The sequence below is a fragment of the Oncorhynchus kisutch genome, unplaced genomic scaffold (genome assembly GCF_002021735.2).
Source record: "Oncorhynchus kisutch isolate 150728-3 unplaced genomic scaffold, Okis_V2 Okis03b-Okis08b_hom, whole genome shotgun sequence".
Classification (NCBI taxonomy): domain Eukaryota; kingdom Metazoa; phylum Chordata; class Actinopteri; order Salmoniformes; family Salmonidae; genus Oncorhynchus; species Oncorhynchus kisutch.
The window spans coordinates 15,421,793-15,444,292 of record NW_022261980.1 but is presented as its reverse complement, the minus strand read 5'-3'; the positions used below and the strand labels follow the sequence as shown (position 1 = coordinate 15,444,292).

General features: G+C 46.8%; 1 protein-coding gene across 1 annotated transcript in view; it reads left to right on the top strand.

The window, feature by feature from the left end:
• The window catches only part of LOC109876910 (vacuolar protein sorting-associated protein 13C-like), a 225,678-nt gene that overhangs the window by 143,147 nt on the left and 60,031 nt on the right, over nt 1-22,500 (top strand). The window contains 7 exon segments of the mRNA XM_031812890.1: nt 1,476-1,636; nt 4,536-4,657; nt 8,173-8,470; nt 12,536-12,925; nt 19,049-19,153; nt 20,992-21,156; nt 21,557-21,682. Of these exon segments, the coding sequence (XP_031668750.1) occupies nt 1,476-1,636; nt 4,536-4,657; nt 8,173-8,470; nt 12,536-12,925; nt 19,049-19,153; nt 20,992-21,156; nt 21,557-21,682 (1,367 nt within the window).

Genomic DNA, 22,500 nt, shown 5'->3' with positions numbered 1-22,500 from the left:
GGGGCTAACTGCCTGTTCAGGGGCAGAACGACAGATTTGAACTTGCAACCTTACGGTTACTAGTCCAACGCTCTAACCACTAGTCTACCTGCTGGTTACTAGTCCAACGCTCTAACCACTAGTCTACCTGCTGGTTACTAGTCCAACACTCTAACCACTAGTCTACCTGCTGGTTACTAGTCCAACACTCTAACCACTAGGCTACCTGCTGGTTACTAGTCCAACGCTCTAACCACTAGTCTACCTGCTGGTTACTAGTCCAACGCTCTAACCACTACCTGCAGGTTACTAGTCCAACGCTCTAACCACTAGTCTACCTGCTGGTTACTAGTCCAACGCTCTAACCACTAGGCTACCTGCTGGTTACTAGTCCAACGCTCTAACCACTAAGCTACCTGCTGGTTGCTGGCCCAACGCTCTAACCACTAGGCTACCTGCTGGTTACTAGTCCAACGCTCTAACCACTAGGCTACCTGCTGGTTACTAGTCCAACACTCTAACCACTAGGCTACCTGCTGGTTACTAGTCCAACACTCTAACCACTAGGCTACCTGCTGGTTACTAGTCCAACACTCTAACCACTAGTCTACCTGCTGGTTACTAGTCCAACGCTCTAACCACTAGGCTACCTGCTGGTTACTAGTCCAACACTCTAACCACTAGTCTACCTGCTGGTTACTAGTCCAACGCTCTAACCACTAGTCTACCTGCTGGTTACTAGTCCAACGCTCTAACCACTACCTGCTGGTTACTAGTCCAACGCTCTAACCACTAGGCTACCTGCTGGTTACTGGTCCAACGCTCTAACCACTAGGCTACCTGCTGGTTACTCGTCCAACGCTCTAACCACTACCTGCTGGTTACTAGTCCAACGCTCTAACCACTACCTGCTGGTTACTAGTCCAACGCTCTAACCACTACCTGCTGGTTACTAGTCCAACACTCTAACCACTAGGCTACCTGCTGGTTACTAGTCCAACACTCTAACCACTAGTCTACCTGCTGGTTACTAGTCCAACGCTCTAACCACTAGGCTACCTGCTGGTTACTAGTCCAACACTCTAACCACTAGTCTACCTGCTGGTTACTAGTCCAACGCTCTAACCACTAGGCTACCTGCTGGTTACTAGTCCAACACTCTAACCATCTGCTGGTTACTGGTCCAACGCTCTAACCACTACCTGCTGGTTACTGGTCCAACGCTCTAACCACTACCTGCCACCTCCATATAGGGTAGTACTGTACATGTTGCTTGATGTGGTCTCTCCTGGTTGGGCTTCTTTTACATTCCAACAGAGTTTTCACGTCTCTGTTTCTAGTCCTGCACTAATGGGTAGGGAATCCTTTTCCTGTGTTTGAACGGGATTCGAACCGAACAGCTCGGCATGGGATTTTTTAAATGTTATTCCTCTGCCATTAGATATTAGATACAGTCAGTAGCTGGAACAATGTCCACTGGTCTGTCTCCTCCTCAGCTCCTACAGGTTACAGTGAGATCTCCAACATGGCGGTGGATCAGCCTGGCAGGAGGCTGTATAACGTGAGAGATCCCGTGCTGCAGGAGAACGTGTCTGTGTTGGTACAGATTGACGCCTCAGAAGGAAACAAGGTCATCACCGTCCGTTCTCCGCTACAGGTCAGCAAATCACTATGGAGCTGTCCTCAATCACTCTCTATGGAGCTGTCCTCAATCACTCTCTATGGAGCTGTCCTCAATCACTCTCTATGGAGCTGTCCTCTATCACTCTCTATGGAGCTGTCCTCCATCACTCTCTATGGAGCTGTCCTCCATCACTCTCTATGGAGCTGTCCTCCATCACTCTCTATGGAGCTGTCCTCCATCACTCTCTATGGAGCTGTCCTCCATCACTCTCTATGGAGCTGTCCTCCATCACTCTCTATGGAGCTGTCCTCCATCACTCTCTATGGAGCTGTCCTCCATCACTCACTCTCTATGGAGCTGTCCTCCATCACTCACTCTCTATGGAGCTGTCCTCCATCACTCACTATGGAGCTGTCCTCCATCACTCTCTCTATGGAGCTGTCCCCCATCACTCTCTATGGAGCTGTCCCCCATCACTCTCTATGGAGCTGTCCCCCATCACTCTCTATGGAGCTGTCCTCCATCACTCACTCTCCATGGAGCTGTCCTCCATCACTCTCTATGGAGCTGTCCTCCATCACTCACTCTCTATGGAGCTGTCCTCCACTCTCTATGAAGCTGTCCTCCATCACTCACTCTCTATGGAGCTGTCCTCCATCACTCTCTCTATGGAGCTGTCCCCCATCACTCTCTATGGAGCTGTCCCCCATCACTCTCTATGGAGCTGTCCTCCATCACTCACTCTCCATGGAGCTGTCCTCCATCACTCTCTATGGAGCTGTCCTCCACTCTCTATGAAGCTGTCCTCCATCACTCACTCTCTATGGAGCTGTCCTCCATCACTCTCTCTATGGAGCTGTCCTCCATCACTCTACATGGAGCTGTCCCCCATCACTCTCTATGGAGCTGTCCTCCATCACTCTCTATGGAGCTGTCCCCCATCACTCTCTATGGAGCTGTCTTCCATCACTCTCTATGGAGCTGTCCTCCATCACTCTCTCTATGGAGCTGTCTTCCATCACTCTCTATGGAGCTGTCTTCCATCACTCTCTATGGAGCTGTCCTCCATCACACTCTCTATGGAGCTGTCCTCCATCACTCTCTCTATGGAGCTGTCTTCCATCACACTCTCTATGGAGCTGTCCTCTATCACTCTCTATGGAGCTGTCCTCCATCACTCTCTATGGAGCTGTCCTCCATCACTCTCTATGGAGCTGTCCTCCATCACTCTCTATGGAGCTGTCCTCCATCACTCACTCTCTATGGAGCTGTCCCCCATCACTGTTGCTATTGTCTATATTGTAATTGTTTTTAATAACCTGCCCAGGGACTGCGGTTGAAAATTAGCCGGTTGGCTAAAACCGGCACTTTTACTGAAATGTTGATTAATGTGCACTGTCCCTGTAAAATAAAAATAAACTCAAACTCACTCTCTATGGAGCTGTCCTCTATCACTCTCTATGGAGCTGTCCTCTATCACTCTCTATGGAGCTGTCCCCCATCACTCACTCACTCTCTATGGAGCTGTCCCCTATCACTCACTCACTCTCTATGGAGCTGTCCCCTATCACTCACTCACTCTCTATGGAGCTGTCCTCCATCACTCTATCTATGGAATTGTCCTCCATCACTCACTCTCTATGGAGCTGTCCTCCATCACTCACTCTCTATGGAGCTGTCCCCCATCACTCACTCTCTATGGAGCTGTCCTAGATCACTCACTCTCTATGGAGCTGTCCTCCATCACTCACTCTCTATGGAGCTGTCCTCCATCACTCACTCTCTATGGAGCTGTCCTCCATCACTCACTCTCTATGGAGCTGTCCTCCATCACTCACTATGGAGCTGTCCTCCATCACTCTCTATGGAGCTGTCCTCCATCACTCACTATGGAGCTGTCCTCCATCACTCTCTATGGAGCTGTCCTCCATCACTCTCTATGGAGCTGTCCCCCATCACTCTCTATGGAGCTGTCCCCCATCACTCTCTATGGAGCTGTCCCCCATCACTCTCTATGGAGCTGTCCCCCATCACTCTCTATGGAGCTGTCCCCCATCACTCTCTATGGAGCTGTCCCCCATCACTCTCTATGGAGCTGTCCTCCATCACTCACTCTCCATGGAGCTGTCCTCCATCACTCTCTATGGAGCTGTCCTCCATCACTCACTCTCTATGGAGCTGTCCTCCACTCTCTATGAAGCTGTCCTCCATCACTCACTCTCTATGGAGCTGTCCTCCATCACTCTCTCTATGGAGCTGTCCTCCATCACTCTCTATGGAACTGTCCCCCATCACTCTCTATGGAGCTGTCCCCCATCACTCTCTATGGAGCTGTCCTCCATCACTCTCTATGGAGCTGTCCCCCATCACTCTCTATGGAGCTGTCTTCCATCACTCTCTATGGAGCTGTCCTCCATCACTCTCTCTATGGAGCTGTCCTCCATCACTCTCTCTATGGAGCTGTCTTCCATCACACTCTCTATGGAGCTGTCCTCCATCACTCTCTATGGAGCTGTCTTCCATCACTCTCTATGGAGCTGTCTTCCATCACTCTCTATGGAGCTGTCCTCCATCACTCTCTCTATGGAGCTGTCCTCCATCACTCTCTCTATGGAGCTGTCCATCACTCTCTCTATGGAGCTGTCCTCCATCACTCTCTCTATGGAGCTGTCCTCCATCACTCTCTCTATGGAGCTGTCCTCCTCTCTCTATGGAGACTGTCCTCCTGTAGGCTATAGACACTCAACAGCTTTCAGTAGAGAGTAACAAGTCTTGTGGACTAGCAACGTGAACACAGCTGATATTAAAATACATTTGATTTATTCAGCACTTTTCAATTACAGTAAAATCTGTGTTTTTGTTTCTATTGAGTCAAAAAAAAGGATGATGTCGTCCTTAACTGACTGTTTTTCAACGTGGTTTTGTGTTTCAGATCCAGAACCATTTCTCAGTGCCGTTTACCATCCTGAAGTATTGTCCCAAATCCAGAGGGATGGTTAATATAGGACTGGCAGAGCCCGAGAAAGAGTCTGATGTAGCCCTGGACTCCTACAGGTAATAACCATGTTGGTAGCCCTGGACTCCTACAGGTAATAACCATGTTGGTAGGACAGTAATAACCATGTTGGTAGGACAGTAATAACCATGTTGGTAGCCCTGGACTCCTACAGGTAATAACCATGTTGGTAGGACAGGTAATAACCATGTTGGTAGGACAGGTAATAACCATGTTGGTAGGACAGTAATAACCATGTTGGTAGGACAGGTAATAACCATGTTGGTAGGACAGTAATAACCATGTTGGTAGGACAGTAATAACCATGTTGGCATTACAGGTAATAACCATGTTGGTAGGACAGGTAATAACCATGTTGGTAGGACAGGTAATAACCATGTTGGTAGGACAGGTAATAACCTTGTTGGTAGGACAGGTAATAACCATGTTGGTAGCCCTGGACTCCTACAGGTAATAACCATGTTGGTATGACAGGTAATAACCATGTTGGTAGGACAGTAATAACCATGTTGGTAGCCCTGGACTCCTACAGGTAATAACCATGTTGGTATGACAGGTAATAACCATGTTGGTAGCCCTGGACTCGTCCAGGTAATAACCATGACGGTAGCCCTGGACTCGTCCAGGTAATAACCATGTTGGTTTCCCTGGTCTCGTGCAGGTCTTTAGAGAGGGACCTTACACAGAGACCTTAGAGAGGGACCTTAGACAGGGACCTTAGACAGGGACCTTTTATACAGGGTGTAACACAGCGTGTACTTACCAGGGGCCATTTTGGTGCATGTTACACAACACTTCCTGTTTCTGTAAAAAAAAAAATCTCAGACAACCTATCAGGTAAAATAAGGGTAAATCATTTTGATTCAGTTTCACCTGGTAAGACCACTTCTCCTGAACAGTAGGAGGAACTGTGTAGTTGTTGCTGTCCTCCTCAGACAGCACACGTTTATGACACCAGGCACTCGTACTTGTGTCCACCAACGAGTGTTCTCGTAACTTCTCCGTGAATTGCCGTAATTTTATTTGCTACTTTTCATCGTAGGAAGAGAGATACAGTTTTACCGGAGTGTTTGCACGTGTGAGCCGCACGTCGCAAATGTACTCGAAGGACAATTTTACATAATTATATTGGTTAATTATCGTATGAATGGACAGATCTATTTCAACATAGCTTCTGAAAGGCTGGTGATCGCAGCGTACAGACAAAGGATACTATTTATGAGATGCTAATCAAATCATAAACAGGAAATTAAGAGGTTGATGTGTGATGAGCTGGGTAGCTTGGGAGATCCAGGTGTCCCCTTGCTCAATCTCAGTATCTGTTATCCGGCTCGAAGGACCACGTTCGAGAGAGTGGCACCATACATATTCTAGTGCTTTCAAACAAGTATTCTAGTGCTTTCAAACAGTATTCTAGTGCTTTCAAACAAGTATTCTAGTGCTTTCAACAAGTATTCTAGTGCTTTCAACAAGTATTCTAGTGCTTTCAACAAGTATTCTAGTGCTTTCAACAAGTATTCTAGTGCTTTCAAACAAGTATTCTAGTGCTTTCAACAAGTATTCTAGTGCTTTCAAACAAGTATTCTAGTGCTTTCAAACAAGTATTCTAGTGCTTTCAAACAAGTATTCTAGTGCTTTCAACAAGTAATAACCCCATAGACCCACCGGTGCATCAATATAAGTTGCATAACAAAAGATTCCCCTTCAAAATCCGACAGTTTAACTTAGAGATGTTTTTATTACATTGGATGCATATCAATCCACTGCATTCGCTAGTGTCGCGTTTCAGTATCAATCCACTGCATTTACTAGTGTCGCGTTTCAGTATCAATCCACTGCATTCACTAGTGTCGCGTTTCAGTATCAATCCACTGCATTCACTAGTGTCGCGTTTCAGTATCAATCCACTGCATTTACTAGTGTCGCGTTTCAGTATCAATCCACTGCATTCACTAGTGTCGCGTTTCAGTATCAATTCACTGCATTTACTAGTGTCGCGTTTCAGTATCAATCCACTGCATTCACTAGTGTCGCGTTTCAGTATCAATCCACTGCATTCACTAGTGTCGCGTTTCAGTATCAATCCACTGCATTCACTAGTGTCGCGTTTCAGTATCAATCCACTGCATTCACTAGTGTCGCGTTTCAGTATCAATCCACTGCATTCACTAGTGTCGCGTTTCAGTATCAATCCACTGCATTCACTAGTGTCGCGTTTCAGTATCAATCCACTGCATTCACTAGTGTCGCGTTTCAGTATCAATCCACTGCATTCACTAGTGTCGCGTTTCCGTATCAATCCACTGCATTCACTAGTGTCGCGTTTCAGTATCAATCCACTGCATTCACTAGTGTCTCGTTTCAGTATCAATCCACTGCATTCACTAGTGTCGCGTTTCAGCATCTGCGTTGAAATGTGGCAGAGGTAGAGAGGTGTTTTGTCAGACCATTAGAAATCCCGAAAATCACCAACTTACTTAGCATCCGAACGGTTTGACATACAAACTAGAACCATATTTTATGGAAAGGATAGACTCTCACGAACACAAGGGTGTTCTCCGTGTTGCTCTATGACTTACAAGTGCCGGGGGGACTCGTCTGAAGTCGGGACCGTCGATGTGACAACCTCTTTGTTTGTAGCGTCAGAACCGTTTGTGCTACAAATTAGTTGAAATTATCTGGAGCATCAGCATTTGTGGGTTTGATTACAGGCTCAAAATGGCCAGAAGCAAAGACCTTTCTTCTGAAACTCGTCAGTCTATTCTTCTTCTGAGAAATGAACCCTATTCCATGAGAGAAATTGCCAAGAAACTGAAGATCTCGTACAGCGCTGTGTACTACTCCCTTCACAGAACAGCAGTCTCAACGTCAACAGTGAAGAGGCGACTCCGGGATGCAAAGAAAAAGCCAAATCTCAGACTGGCCAATAGAAAGGAAAGATTAAGTTGGGCAAAAGGACACTGACACTGGACAGAGGAACTCTGCCTAGAAGGCCAGCATCCCGGAGTCACCTCTTCATGTTGAGACTGGTGTTTTACGGGCACTATTTAATGAAGTTGCCAGTTGAGGACCTGTGATGCGTCTGTTTCTCAAACGTGACACTCTAATGTACTTCTCCTCTTGCTCAGTTGTGCATCGGGTCCTCCCACTCCTCTTTGTATTCTGGTTAGAGCCAGTTTGTGCTGTTATGTGAAGGGAGTAGTACACAGCGTTGTACGAGATATCTAAAAAGGGTCCTAAAATTCTAAATCCATAGTTTGAACCATATGTCAGCTTAGCGATTCCCAACCGCTTAGACTTACAGGGGTAAAACAAATATTCTAGAACTTTAAACAAATATTCTAGAACTTTAAACAAATATTCTAGAACTTTAAACAAATATTCTAATACTTTTGTACAGATTCCTCTGTCCTTACCTTGTTTCCTCTCTCCTCTCTGATGAAGATGTCAGCTAGGGTTATGTTCAACTAGATTGTTAGTTATATGTGGTTAAATGTGGTGGTCTCATTATATGTGGTTAAATGTGGCCTCCTTGTCTTTTCTCCCTCTATAGGTGTCAGCTCTTCCTACAGCCAGCTGGGCACCTGGAGGGCCAGTATGGCCCGTCGTCTACCTGTATCGCCTGGAAGGAGCAGGTCCACCTGAGCTCTGAGGTGCGGTCCCTTCTCCAGTGTCCGTCGGCAGACAGCAGCTTCCTGCCCCTCCAGGTGACCACCTTGGCCACACCAGATCACCTGTCCTTCATTTCCTCCCAGCGAGACGACGACTGGGACCCTGCCTACGTCATCCACCTCCACCCAGCTGTGACCCTCCGGAACCTTCTGCCTTACAGCATCAGATATCTACTGGAGGTAGTAACACTGAGATAACCTAAACATGAAGACGGTCACTAGGCTAGGATCTAACCCTAGACCTGTACCCTGCCTTACAGCTATCTACTGGAGGTAGTAACACTGAGAGAACCTAAACATGAAGACAGTCACTAGGCTAGGATCTAACCCTAGACCTGTACCCTGCCTTACAGCATCAGATATCTACTGGAGGTAGTAACACTTAGATAACCTAAACATGAAGACGGTCACTAGGCTAGGATCTAACCCTAGACCTGTACCCTGCCTTACAGCTATCTACTGGAGGTAGTAACACTTAGATAACCTAAACATGAAGACGGTCACTAGGCTAGGATCTAACCCTAGACCTGTACCCTGCCTTACAGCTATCTACTGGAGGTAGTAACACTGAGATAACATGAAGACAGTCACTAGGCTAGGATCTAACCCTAGACCTGTACCCTGCCTTACAGCTATCTACTGGAGGTAGTAACACTTAGATAACCTAAACATGAAGACGGTCACTAGGCTAGAATCTAACCCTAGACCTGTACCCTGCCTTACAGCTATCTACTGGAGGTAGTAACACTGAGATAACATGAAGACAGTCACTAGGCTAGGATCTAACCCTAGACCTGTACCCTGCCTTACAGCATCAGATATCTACTGGAGGTAGTAACACTTAGATAACCTAAACATGAAGACGGTCACTAGGCTAGAATCTAACCCTAGACCTGTACCCTGCCTTACAGCTATCTACTGGAGGTAGTAACACTGAGATAACATGAAGACAGTCACTAGGCTAGGATCTAACCCTAGACCTGTACCCTGCCTTACAGCATCAGATATCTACTGGAGGTAGTAACACTTAGATAACCTAAACATGAAGACAGTCACTAGGCTAGGATCTAACCCTAGACCTGTACCCTGCCTTACAGCTATCTACTGGAGGTAGTAACACTTAGATAACCTAAACATGAAGACAGTCACTAGGCTAGGATCTAACCCTAGACCTGTACCCTGCCTTACAGTAATCTACTGGAGGTAGTAACACTTAGATAACCTAAACATGAAGACAGTCACTAGGCTAGGATCTAACCCTAGACCTGTACCCTGCCTTACAGCATCAGATATCTACTGGAGGTAGTAACACTTAGATAACCTAAACATGAAGACAGTCACTAGGCTAGGATCTAACCCTAGACCTGTACCCTGCCTTACAGCATCAGATATCTACTGGAGGTAGTAACACTTAGATAACCTAAACATGAAGACAGTCACTAGGCTAGGATCTAACCCTAGACCTGTACCCTGCCTTACAGCATCAGATATCTACTGGAGGTAGTAACACTTAGATAACCTAAACATGAAGACAGTCACTAGGCTAGGATCTAACCCTAGATCTGTACCCTGCCTTACAGCATCAGATATCTACTGGAGGTAGTAACACTTAGATAACCTAAACATGAAGACAGTCACTAGGCTAGGATCTAACCCTAGATCTGTACCCTGCCTTACAGCATCAGATATCTACTGGAGGTAGTAACACTTAGATAACCTAAACATGAAGACAGTCACTAGGCTAGGATCTAACCCTAGACCTGTACCCTGCCTTACAGCATCAGATATCTACTGGAGGTAGTAACACTTAGATAACCTAAACATGAAGACAGTCACTAGGCTAGGATCTAACCCTAGATCTGTACCCTGCCTTACAGCATCAGATATCTACTGGAGGTAGTAACACTTAGATAACCTAAACATGAAGACAGTCACTAGGCTAGGATCTAACCCTAGACCTGTACCCTGCCTTACAGCATCAGATATCTACTGGAGGTAGTAACACTTAGATAACCTAAACATGAAGACAGTCACTAGGCTAGGATCTAACCCTAGACCTGTACCCTGCCTTACAGCTATCTACTGGAGGTAGTAACACTTAGATAACCTAAACATGAAGACAGTCACTAGGCTAGGATCTAACCCTAGACCTGTACCCTGCCTTACAGCTATCTACTGGAGGTAGTAACACTTAGATAACCTAAACATGAAGACAGTCACTAGGCTAGGATCTAACCCTAGACCTGTACCCTGCCTTACAGCATCAGATATCTACTGGAGGTAGTAACACTTAGATAACCTAAACATGAAGACAGTCACTAGGCTAGGATCTAACCCTAGACCTGTACCCTGCCTTACAGCATCAGATATCTACTGGAGGTAGTAACACTTAGATAACCTAAACATGAAGACAGTCACTAGGCTAGGATCTAACCCTAGACCTGTACCCTGCCTTACAGCTATCTACTGGAGGTAGTAACACTTAGATAACCTAAACATGAAGACAGTCACTAGGCTAGGATCTAACCCTAGACCTGTACCCTGCCTTACAGCATCAGATATCTACTGGAGGTAGTAACACTTAGATAACCTAAACATGAAGACAGTCACTAGGCTAGGATCTAACCCTAGACCTGTACCCTGCCTTACAGCATCAGATATCTACTGGAGGTAGTAACACTTAGATAACCTAAACATGAAGACAGTCACTAGGCTAGGATCTAACCCTAGACCTGTACCCTGCCTTACAGCATCAGATATCTACTGGAGGTAGTAACACTTAGATAACCTAAACATGAAGACAGTCACTAGGCTAGGATCTAACCCTAGACCTGTACCCTGCCTTACAGCATCAGATATCTACTGGAGGTAGTAACACTTAGATAACCTAAACATGAAGACAGTCACTAGGCTAGGATCTAACCCTAGACCTGTACCCTGCCTTACAGCATCAGATATCTACTGGAGGTAGTAACACTTAGATAACCTAAACATGAAGACAGTCACTAGGCTAGGATCTAACCCTAGACCTGTACCCTGCCTTACAGCTATCTACTGGAGGTAGTAACACTTAGATAACCTAAACATGAAGACAGTCACTAGGCTAGGATCTAACCCTAGACCTGTACCCTGCCTTACAGCATCAGATATCTACTGGAGGTAGTAACACTTAGATAACCTAAACATGAAGACGGTCACTAGGCTAGGATCTAACCCTAGACCTGTACCCTGCCTTACAGCATCAGATATCTACTGGAGGTAGTAACACTTAGATAACCTAAACATGAAGACGGTCACTAGGCTAGGATCTAACCCTAGACCTGTACCCTGCCTTACAGCATCAGATATCTACTGGAGGTAGTAACACTTAGATAACCTAAACATGAAGACAGTCACTAGGCTAGGATCTAACCCTAGACCTGTACCCTGCCTTACAGCTATCTACTGGAGGTAGTAACACTGAGATAACCTAAACATGAAGACAGTCACTAGGCTAGGATCTAACCCTAGACCTGTACCCTGCCTTACAGCTATCTACTGGAGGTAGTAACACTGAGATAACCTAAACATGAAGACAGTCACTAGGCTAGGATCTAACCCTAGACCTGTACCCTGCCTTACAGCATCAGATATCTACTGGAGGTAGTAACACTTAGATAACCTAAACATGAAGATGGTCACTAGGCTAGGATCTAACCCTAGACCTGTACCCTGCCTTACAGCATCAGATATCTACTGGAGGTAGTAACACTTAGATAACCTAAACATGAAGACAGTCACTAGGCTAGGATCTAACCCTAGATCTGTACCCTGCCTTACAGCATCAGATATCTACTGGAGGTAGTAACACTGAGATAACCTAAACATGAAGACAGTCACTAGGCTAGGATCTAACCCTAGACCTGTACCCTGCCTTACAGCATCAGATATCTACTGGAGGTAGTAACACTGAGATAACCTAAACATGAAGACGGTCACTAGGCTAGGATCTAACCCTAGACCTGTACCCTGCCTTACAGCATCAGATATCTACTGGATGTAACTCCACACATTCCAGTGACTCAAGGGAAGAAGTGTGTAGACTGAAAGATATAAGCACAAAATAACATCAGCCTCTAGACTTTGATTTCATTATTTCCTGTTGTTATGCCATGTTGAGGTACCTCTACAATGCAAAGATACTTTCCTAACAGATACATTTTCATTCGAAAAGAAATGTGTCTATCCATTAATCCATCTCTCCAGGGCTCAGCAGAGTTCCATGAGCTCCAGGAGGGCAGCACGGCAGACGTCCTGAACGCCCGTATAGGAGGTGAGATCATGGAGATGGTCCTGGTTAAATACCAGGGTCGGAATTGGTCCGGACGTATCCGTATCGCCCAGGACATGCAGGAGTTCTTCCCCGTGTGCTTCACCTGCGACTCGGCCGAGAAGCTGACCGTGGATCTGAGCGTGCACGTGGCGCGGCTGCATGGACGTCTGACGCTGGCTGTGTTCAGCCCGTACTGGATCGTCAATAAGACGTCCAGGGTTCTGCAGTACCGCGCGGAGGACGTCTCCGTCAAACATGCGTCGGACTTCAGGGACGTCGTCCTCTTCTCCTTCAAGAAAAAGAACATCTTCAGTAAGAACAAGGTAGGAAAGTGTCTGACTGTTTTAACCCGAACCCTATTCAACCTTTATTTAACTAGGCAAGTCAGTTAAGAACATATTCTTATTTACAATGACGGCCTATCAAAAGGCCTCCTGCGGGGACGGGGGCCTGGGATTAAAATAAATAAATACAATATAAATATAGGACAAAACACACATCACGACAAGAGAGACAACACTACATAAAGAGAGACAACACTACATAAAGAGAGACATCACTACACTACATAAAGAGAGACATCACTACACTACATAAAGAGAGACATCACGACAAGAGAGACAACACATCACTACACTACATAAAGAGAGACAACACTACACTACATAAAGAGAGACATCACGACAAGAGAGACAACACTACACTACATAAAGAGAGACATCACGACAAGAGAGACAACACTACACTACATAGAGAGAGACATCACTACACTACATAAAGAGAGACAACACTACACTACATAAAGAGAGACATCACTACACTACATAAAGAGAGACATCACGACAAGAGAGACAACACTACACTACATAAAGAGAGACATCACTACACTACATAAAGAGAGACATCACTACACTACATAAAGAGAGACAACACGACAAGAGAGACAACACTACACTACATAAAGAGAGACATCACTACACTACATAAAGAGAGACAACACTACACTACATAAAGAGAGACATCACTACACTACATAAAGAGAGACATCACGACAAGAGAGACAACACTACACTACATAAAGAGAGACATCACGACAAGAGAGACAACACTACACTACATAAAGAGAGACATCACGACAAGAGAGACAACACTACACTACATAAAGAGAGACATCACTACACTACATAAAGAGAGACAACACTACACTACATAAAGAGAGACATCACGACAAGAGAGACAACACTACACTACATAAAGAGAGACATCACGACAAGAGAGACAACACTACACTACATAAAGAGAGACATCACGACAAGAGACAACACAACACTACATAAAGAGAGACATCACGACAAGAGAGACAACACTACACTACATAAAGAGAGACCTCATGACAAGAGAGACAACACAACACTACATAAAGAGAGACAACACTACACTACACAAAGAGAGAGATCACTACAAGAGAGACAACACTACACTACATAAAGAGAGACAACACGACGAGAGACAACACTACACTACATAAAGAGAGACATCACTACACTACATAAAGAGAGACATCACGACAAGAGAGACAACACTACACTACATAAAGAGAGACAACACTACACAACATAGAGACATCACTACACTACATAGAGACAACACTACACTACATAAAGAGAGACATCACTACACTACATAAAGAGAGACATCACGACAAGAGAGACAACACTACACTACATAAAGAGAGACATCACGACAAGAGAGACAACACAACACTACATAAAGAGAGACAACCCTACAAGAGAGACAACACTACACTACATAAAGAGAGACAACACTACACTACATAAAGAGAGACAACACTACATAAAGAGAGACATCACTACACTACATAAAGAGAGACATCACTACACTACATAAAGAGAGACAACACGACAAGAGAGACAACACTACACTACATAAAGAGAGACATCACTACACTACATAGAGACATCACTACACTACATAAAGAGAGACAACACGACAAGAGAGACAACACTACACTACATAAAGAGAGACCACACTACACTACATAAAGAGAGACAACACGACAAGAGAGACAACACTACACTACATAAAGAGAGACCACACTACACTACATAAAGAGAGACATCACGACAAGAGAGACAACACTACACTACATAAAGAGAGACCACACTACACTACATAGAGACAACACGACAAGAGACAACACTACACTACATAAAGAGAGACATCACGACAAGAGACAACACTACACTACATAAAGAGAGACATCACGACAAGAGAGACAACACAACACAACATAAAGAGAGACAACACTACACTACATAAAGAGAGACATCACGACAAGAGAGACAACACAACACAACATAAAGAGAGACATCACGACAAGAGAGACAACACTACACTACATAAAGAGAGACATCACTACACTACATAAAGAGAGACCTAAGACGACAACATAGCATTTCAGCAGCACATGACAACACAACATGGTAGTTAACACAACATGGTAGCAGCACAACATGGCAGCAACACAACATGGCAGCAGCACAACATGGCAGCAGCACAACATGGTAGCAACACGACATGGTAGCAACACAACATGGTAGCAGCACAACATGGTAGCAGCACAACATGGCAGCAGCACGACATGGTAGCAACACAACATGGTAGAAACACGACATGGTAGCAACACGGTAGCAACACGACATGGTAGCAACAGCAGAAAGGTTGTTGTATGTGGAGGATGAGGGATGCAATAGATCTCTCGGATAGAGAGGCCTGAGGGTTTTATAAATAAGCATCAACCAGTGGGTCTGTCAACGGGTTTACAGAGATGACCAGTTTACAGAGGAGTATAGAGAGCAGTGATCTGTCAATGGGTTTACAGAGATGACCAGTTTACAGAGGAGTATAGAGAGCAGTGATCTGTCAATGGGTTTACAGAGATGACCAGTTTACAGAGGAGTATAGAGAGCAGTGATCTGTCAATGGGTTTACAGAGATGACCAGTTTACAGAGGAGTATAGAGTACAGTGATGTGTCCTATAAAAAGCATTGGTGGCAAATCTGATGGCCGAATGGAAAAGAACATCTAGCCGCTCGAGAGCACCCTGACCTGCCTATCTATAAATTATGTCTCCGTAACCTAGCATGGGTAGGATGGTCATCTGAATCAGGGTTTGGCAGCTAGGGTGAAAGAGGAGCGATTTAGCTTTGGCCAAGTCAATAAAAACAGCAGCACAATATTGCTTAGAATCAAGGGCGATGGTGACATCATTGAGGACCCTTTTAAGGTTGCAGTGACACATCCTTAACCTGAGTTGAAACCAGATTCAACCTTAACTACTCTCTCCCTGGAGAGAGGCCAGGGAGAGAGGCCAGGGAGAGAGGGGTGAGTGTGGTGGAGGTACCTGTACCAGACGGGTGAGTGTGGTGGATGTACCTGTACCAGACAGGGGGAGACAGACCAGGGAGAGAGGAGTGAGTGTGGTGGAGGTACCTGTACCAGACAGGGGGAGAGAGGGGTGAGTGTGGTGGAGGTACCTGTACCAGACAGGGGGAGAGAGGGGTGAGTGTGGTGGAGGTACCTGTACCAGACAGGGGGATACAGACCAGGGAGAGAGGGGGGAGTGTGGTGGAGGTACCTGTACCAGACAGGGGGAGGGAGTGTAGTGGAAGTACCTGTACCTGACAGGGGGAGGGAGTGTAGTGGGGGTACCTGTACCAGACAGGGGTAGTGTAGTGGGGGTACCTGTACCAGACAGGGGTAGTGTAGTGGGGGTACCTGTACCAGACAGGGGTAGTGTAGTGGGGGTACCTGTACCAGACAGGGGTAGTGTAGTGGAGGTACCTGTACCAGACAGGGGGAGGGAGTGTAGTGGAGGTACCTGTACCAGACAGGGGGAGTGTGGTGGAGGTACCTGTACCAGACAGGGGGAGTGTGGTGGAGGTACCTGTACCAGACAGGGGGAGTGTGGTGGAGGTACCTGTACCAGACCGGGGGAGTGTAGTGGAGGTACCTGTACCAGACAGGGGGAGGGAGTGTAGTGGAGGTACCTGTACCAGACAGGGAGAGACAGACCAGGGAGAGAGGGGTGGAGGTACCTGTACCAGATGGTGAACAGATCGCCAGGTGGACTCCAAGCGGCAGTCAGTGGGAGAAGGTGTCAGACCCACTTGGGTCTGAAGGTGAAGGTGTCAGACCCAATTTATTTGTGGAGGCAGATTTCTTGTAGAAAATGCCAGTGGACGGTCTCTGAACAGCAGGAGGGGGGCTTCAGGGGACGAATCCTGACACTTGTTGGGCCCAAAGGCCTTTTTACTTCACACCTTAGTGCTAATTAAATTTGTATCTGGTCTGTCCTCTTCAAGCCTGGCAGCTCAGGTCCGGGTTGGACGTTGTCCTCTGGTCTCTGCTGTTTGTTTGCTGGAGCTCCTTCCGTATAGCTTGGGGAAATTAAACCTTGAACTGAAAGACAGTCGTCTCTCCGGTTAATTTTGGTTAAAATGAGGTTGTAGGTTTGGAGTTTTGATCTGTAGCGAAGGTCGTGCTGTGGAGGGTAGCATCCTGCATGTGTCCCTGCCGAAACACCCAAGGCCATCTAACTCCAAATCTAGCCTTTTGGAAACAAATAAAAATTAAATGTTGAAAAATGTAAGAGCTCACATTAAGCTGTGTCTCTCTCTGAGGGGGGGTGTCTTTCAGTTCTCTCTCTGAGGGGTGAAGGGGGCGTGTCTTTCAGTTCTCTCTCTGAAGGGGGCGTGTCTTTCAGTTCTCTCTCTGAAGGGGGCGTGTCTTTCAGTTCTCTCTCTGAGGGGTGAAGGGGGCGTGTCTTTCAGTTCTCTCTCTGAAGGGGGTGTGTCTTTCAGTTCTCTCTCTGAAGGGGGTGTGTCTTTCAGTTCTCTCTCTGAGGGGTGTGTGTCTTTCAGTTCTCTCTCTGAGGGGCGTGTCTTTCAGTTCTCTCTCTGAGGGGTGTGTGTCTTTCAGTTCTCTCTCTGAGGGGTGTGTGTCTTTCAGTTATCTCTCTGAGGGGGGCGTGTCTTTCAGTTCTCTCTCTGAGGGGGGCGTGTCTTTCAGTTCTCTCTCTGAGGGGTGTGTGTCTTTCAGTTCTCTCTCTGAGGGGGGCGTGTCTTTCAGTTCTCTCTCTGAGGGGTGCGTGTCTTTCAGTTCTCTTTCTGAGGGGGGCGTGTCTTTCAGTTCTCTCTCTGAGGGGGGCGTGTCTTTCAGTTCTCTCTCTGAAGTGTCTCTCTCTTTCAGTCCTCTCTCTGAAGGGGGCATGTCTTTCAGTTCTCTTTCTGAGGGGGGTGTGTCTTTCAGTTCTCTCTCTGAGGGGTGTGTCTTTCAGTTCTCTCTCTGAGGGGCGTGTCTTTCAGTTCTCTCTCTGAGGGGGGCGTGTCTTTCAGTTCTCTCTCTGAGGGGTGTGTGTCTTTCAGTTCTCTCTCTGAGGGGGGCGTGTCTTTCAGTTCTCTCTCTGAGGGGTGCGTGTCTTTCAGTTCTCTTTCTGAGGGGGGCGTGTCTTTCAGTTCTCTCTCTGAGGGGGGGCGTGTCTTTCAGTTCTCTCTCTGAAGTGTCTCTCTCTTTCAGTCCTCTCTCTGAAGGGGGCATGTCTTTCAGTTCTCTTTCTGAGGGGGGTGTGTCTTTCAGTTCTCTCTCTGAGGGGTGTGTCTTTCAGTTCTCTCTCTGAGGGGGGCGTGTCTTTCAGTTATCTTTCTGAGGGGGGCGTGTCTTTCAGTTCTCTCTCTGAGGGGGGCGTGTCTTTCAGTTCTCTCTCTGAAGTGTCTCTCTCTTTCAGTCCTCTCTCTGAAGGGGGCGTGTCTTTCAGTTCTCTCTCTGAAGGGGGCATGTCTTTCAGTTCTCTCTCTGAGGGGGCGTGTCTTTCAGTTCTCTCTCTGAAGGGGGCGTGTCTTTCAGTTCTCTCTCTGAAGGGGGCGTGTCTTTCAGTTCTCTCTCTGAAGGGGGGCGTGTCTTTCAGTTCTCTCTCTGAAGGGGGGCGTGTCTTTCAGTTCTCTCTCTGAAGGGGGGCATGTCTTTCAGTTCTCTCTCTGAGGGGGCGTGTCTTTCAGTTCTCTCTCTGAAGGGGGGCGTGTCTTTCAGTTCTCTCTCTGAAGGGGGGCATGTCTTTCAGTTCTCTCTCTGAGGGGGCGTGTCTTTCAGTTCTCTCTCTGAAGGGGGCGTGTCTTTCAGTTCTCTCTCTGAAGGGGGCGTGTCTTTCAGTTCTCTCTCTGAAGGGGGCGTGTCTTTCAGTTCTCTCTCTGAAGGGGGCATGTCTTTCAGTGTCTTTCAGTGTCTAACAGTTTTTCTCAAACCTTCCCTGGCAGTCCCCAAACTGCTCCCTGAATTTGATACATCCCAGATCAGCATCTTTTAAAGTGTTTTCCCCCTCTTGGATCAGCTGCTTCTCTCAGTAACACTGGGTGTTGTGTTTCTACAGCTGCAGCTCTGTGTGTCCACCAGTTCCTGGTCTGATGGCTTCTCATTGGATACGGTGGGGAGTTATGGGTGTGTCAGATGCCCTGCCAACACCATGGACTATCTGGTGAGGAAATGACAACGTGCAAAAACAGTCACGACTCTGGAATGTAATGTTTTATTTCACACATATAATGCTTTATCCAAGTGACTTACGGTGAACTTACGGTGAACTTACGGTGAACTTACGGTGAACTTAGTGACGTACGGTGACATTCAGTGGCCTCATGCAGGACTCAAACCCTATGATGATCTGTGGTTTAACTGAGACACTACAGCCGCGTTGTGAAGGACAGACAGTCTGAGTCATGTGTTTTAACTGAGACACTACAGCCGCGTTGTGAAGGACAGACAGTCTGACAGTATGAGACATGTGTTTTAACTGAGACACTACAGCCGCGTTGTGAAGGACAGACAGTCTGACAGTATGAGTCATGTGTTTTAACTGAGACACTACAGCCACGTTGTGAAGGACGGACAGTATGAGTCATGTGTTTTAACTGAGACACTACAGCCACGTTGTGAAGGACAGACAGTCTGACAGTCTGAGTCATGTGTTTTAACTGAGACACTACAGCCGCGTTGTGAAGGACGGACAGTCTGACAGTATGAGACATGTGTTTTAACTGAGACACTACAGCCGCGTTGTGAAGGACAGACAGTCTGACAGTCTGAGTCATGTGTTTTAACTGAGACACTACAGCCACGTTGTGAAGGTCAGACAGTCTGAGTCATGTGTTTTAACTGAGACACTACAGCCGCGTTGTGAAGGACGGACAGTCTGACAGTATGAGTCATGTGTTTTAACTGAGACACTACAGCCGCGTTGTGAAGGACAGACAGTCTGACAGTCTGAGTCATGTGTTTTAACTGAGACACTACAGCCGCGTTGTGAAGGACGGACAGTCTGACAGTATGAGTCATGTGTTTTAACTGAGACACTACAGCCGCGGTGTGAAAGACAGTCTGACAGTATGAGTCATGTGTTTTAACTGAGACACTACAGCCGCGGTGTGAAGGACAGACAGTCTGACAGTATGAGTCATGTGTTTTAACTGAGACACTACAGCCGCGTTGTGAAGGACAGACAGTCTGACAGTATGAGTCATGTGTTTTAACTGAGACACTACAGCCATGTTGTGAAGGACAGACAGTCTGACAGTCTGAGTCATGTGTTTTAACTGAGACACTACAGCCACGTTGTGAAGGTCAGACAGTCTGAGTCATGTGTTTTAACTGAGACACTACAGCCGCGTTGTGAAGGACGGACAGTCTGACAGTATGAGTCATGTGTTTTAACTGAGACACTACAGCCGCGTTGTGAAGGACAGACAGTCTGACAGTCTGAGTCATGTGTTTTAACTGAGACACTACAGCCGCGTTGTGAAGGACGGACAGTCTGACAGTATGAGTCATGTGTTTTAACTGAGACACTACAGCCGCGGTGTGAAAGACAGTCTGACAGTATGAGTCATGTGTTTTAACTGAGACACTACAGCCGCGGTGTGAAGGACAGACAGTCTGACAGTATGAGTCATGTGTTTTAACTGAGACACTACAGCCGCGTTGTGAAGGACAGACAGTCTGACAGTATGAGTCATGTGTTTTAACTGAGACACTACAGCCATGTTGTGAAGGACAGACAGTATGAGTCATGTGTTTTAACACTACAGCCGCAGTGTGAAGGACAGACAGTCTGACAGTATGAGTCATGTGTTTAAACTGAGACACTACAGCCACGTTGTGAAGGACAGACGGTCTGACAGTATGAGTCATGTGTTTTAACTGAGACACTACAGCCGCGTTGTGAAGGACAGACAGTATGAGTCATGTGTTTTAACTGAGACACTACAGCCGCGTTGTGAAGGACAGACAGTCTGACAGTATGAGTCATGTGTTTTGTAGGTTGGCGTCAGCATTCAGATGAGTAGTTTCAACCTGACCAAGATGGTGACCATGAGTCCGTTCTTCACGCTGGTCAACAAGTCTTCCTACGAGCTGGAGGTGGGAGAGGTGCAGACAGAGGAGGGCAGCGTCAACGGGAAGTGGCACTACATCTCCTCTACAGAGGTGAGGACCTCTTTACTATGCGTGTGTGTGAATGTAATAATTAACGTATGATGAGCGTGTTCCTCTGTCTGACTGTTGTCTTCCCCGTGTCCGACTGGTGTCTTCCCCGTGTCCGACTGGTGTCTTCCCCGTGTCCGACTGGTGTCTTCCCCGTGTCCGACTGGTGTCTTCCCCGTGTCCGACTGGTGTCTTCCCCGTGTCCGACTGGTGTCTTCCCCGTGTCCGACTGGTGTCTTCCCCGTGTCCGACTGGTGTCTTCCCCGTGTCCGACTGGTGTCTTCCCCGTGTCCGACTGGTGTCTTCCCCGTGTCCGTCTGTCTGACTGTTGTCTTCCCTGTGTCTGACTGATGTCTTCCCTGTGTCTGACTGACTGACCTTTTTGACTTCCCTGTGTTTCCAGTGCCTCCCCCTCTGGCCAGAGTTGATCACAGGGAAGCTGTGTGTCAGGGTCGTGGGCTCAGACTCCAAGTCCAAGTCCTTCTTCTTCAACAAGCAGGACAACGGCACCCTGCTGGGCATGGATCAGGTCAGTGTCCCTGGAGATACACCACATATCACTGACCTCACTTCCTGTCTGCTGGGCATGGATCAGGTCAGTATCCCTAGAGATACACCACATATCACTGACCTCACTTCCTGTCTGCTGGGCATGGACCAGTCAGCCACATATCACTGACCTCACTTCCTGTCTGCTGGGCGTGGATCAGGTCAGTGTCCCTGGAGATACACCACATATCACTGACCTCACTTCCTGTCTGCTGGGCATGGACCAGTCAGCCACATATCACTGACCTCACTTCCTGTCTGCTGGGCGTGGACCAGTCAGCCACATATCACTGACCTCACTTCCTGTCGGCTGGGCATGGACCAGTCAGCCACATATCACTGACCTGATTTATCCTCCTTTAACAACAGAACACATTCTCATTTACAAGTCATTACCTTTGTTGTCTGTCTGCAATGGCCTTGAAGTATCAGATGCAACTTTCCAATGTTCTTTCTTATCAACTGTGACATCTCTTCCTGTCTGTAGTATGGAGATGTTATCAACTGATCTCTCTTCCTGTCTGTAGTATGGAGATGTTATCAACTGATCTCTCTTCCTGTCTGTAGTATGGAGATGTTATCAACTGATCTCTCTTCCTGTCTGTAGTATGGAGGTGTTATTCACTGATCTCTCTTCCTGTCTGTAGTATGGAGATGTTATCAACTGATCTCTCTTCCTGTCTGTAGTATGGAGATGTTATCAACTGATCTCTCTTCCTGTCTGTAGTATGGAGGTGTTGTTGTCCACTGTGACCTCTCTTCCTGTCTGTAGTATGGAGATGTTATCAACTGATCTCT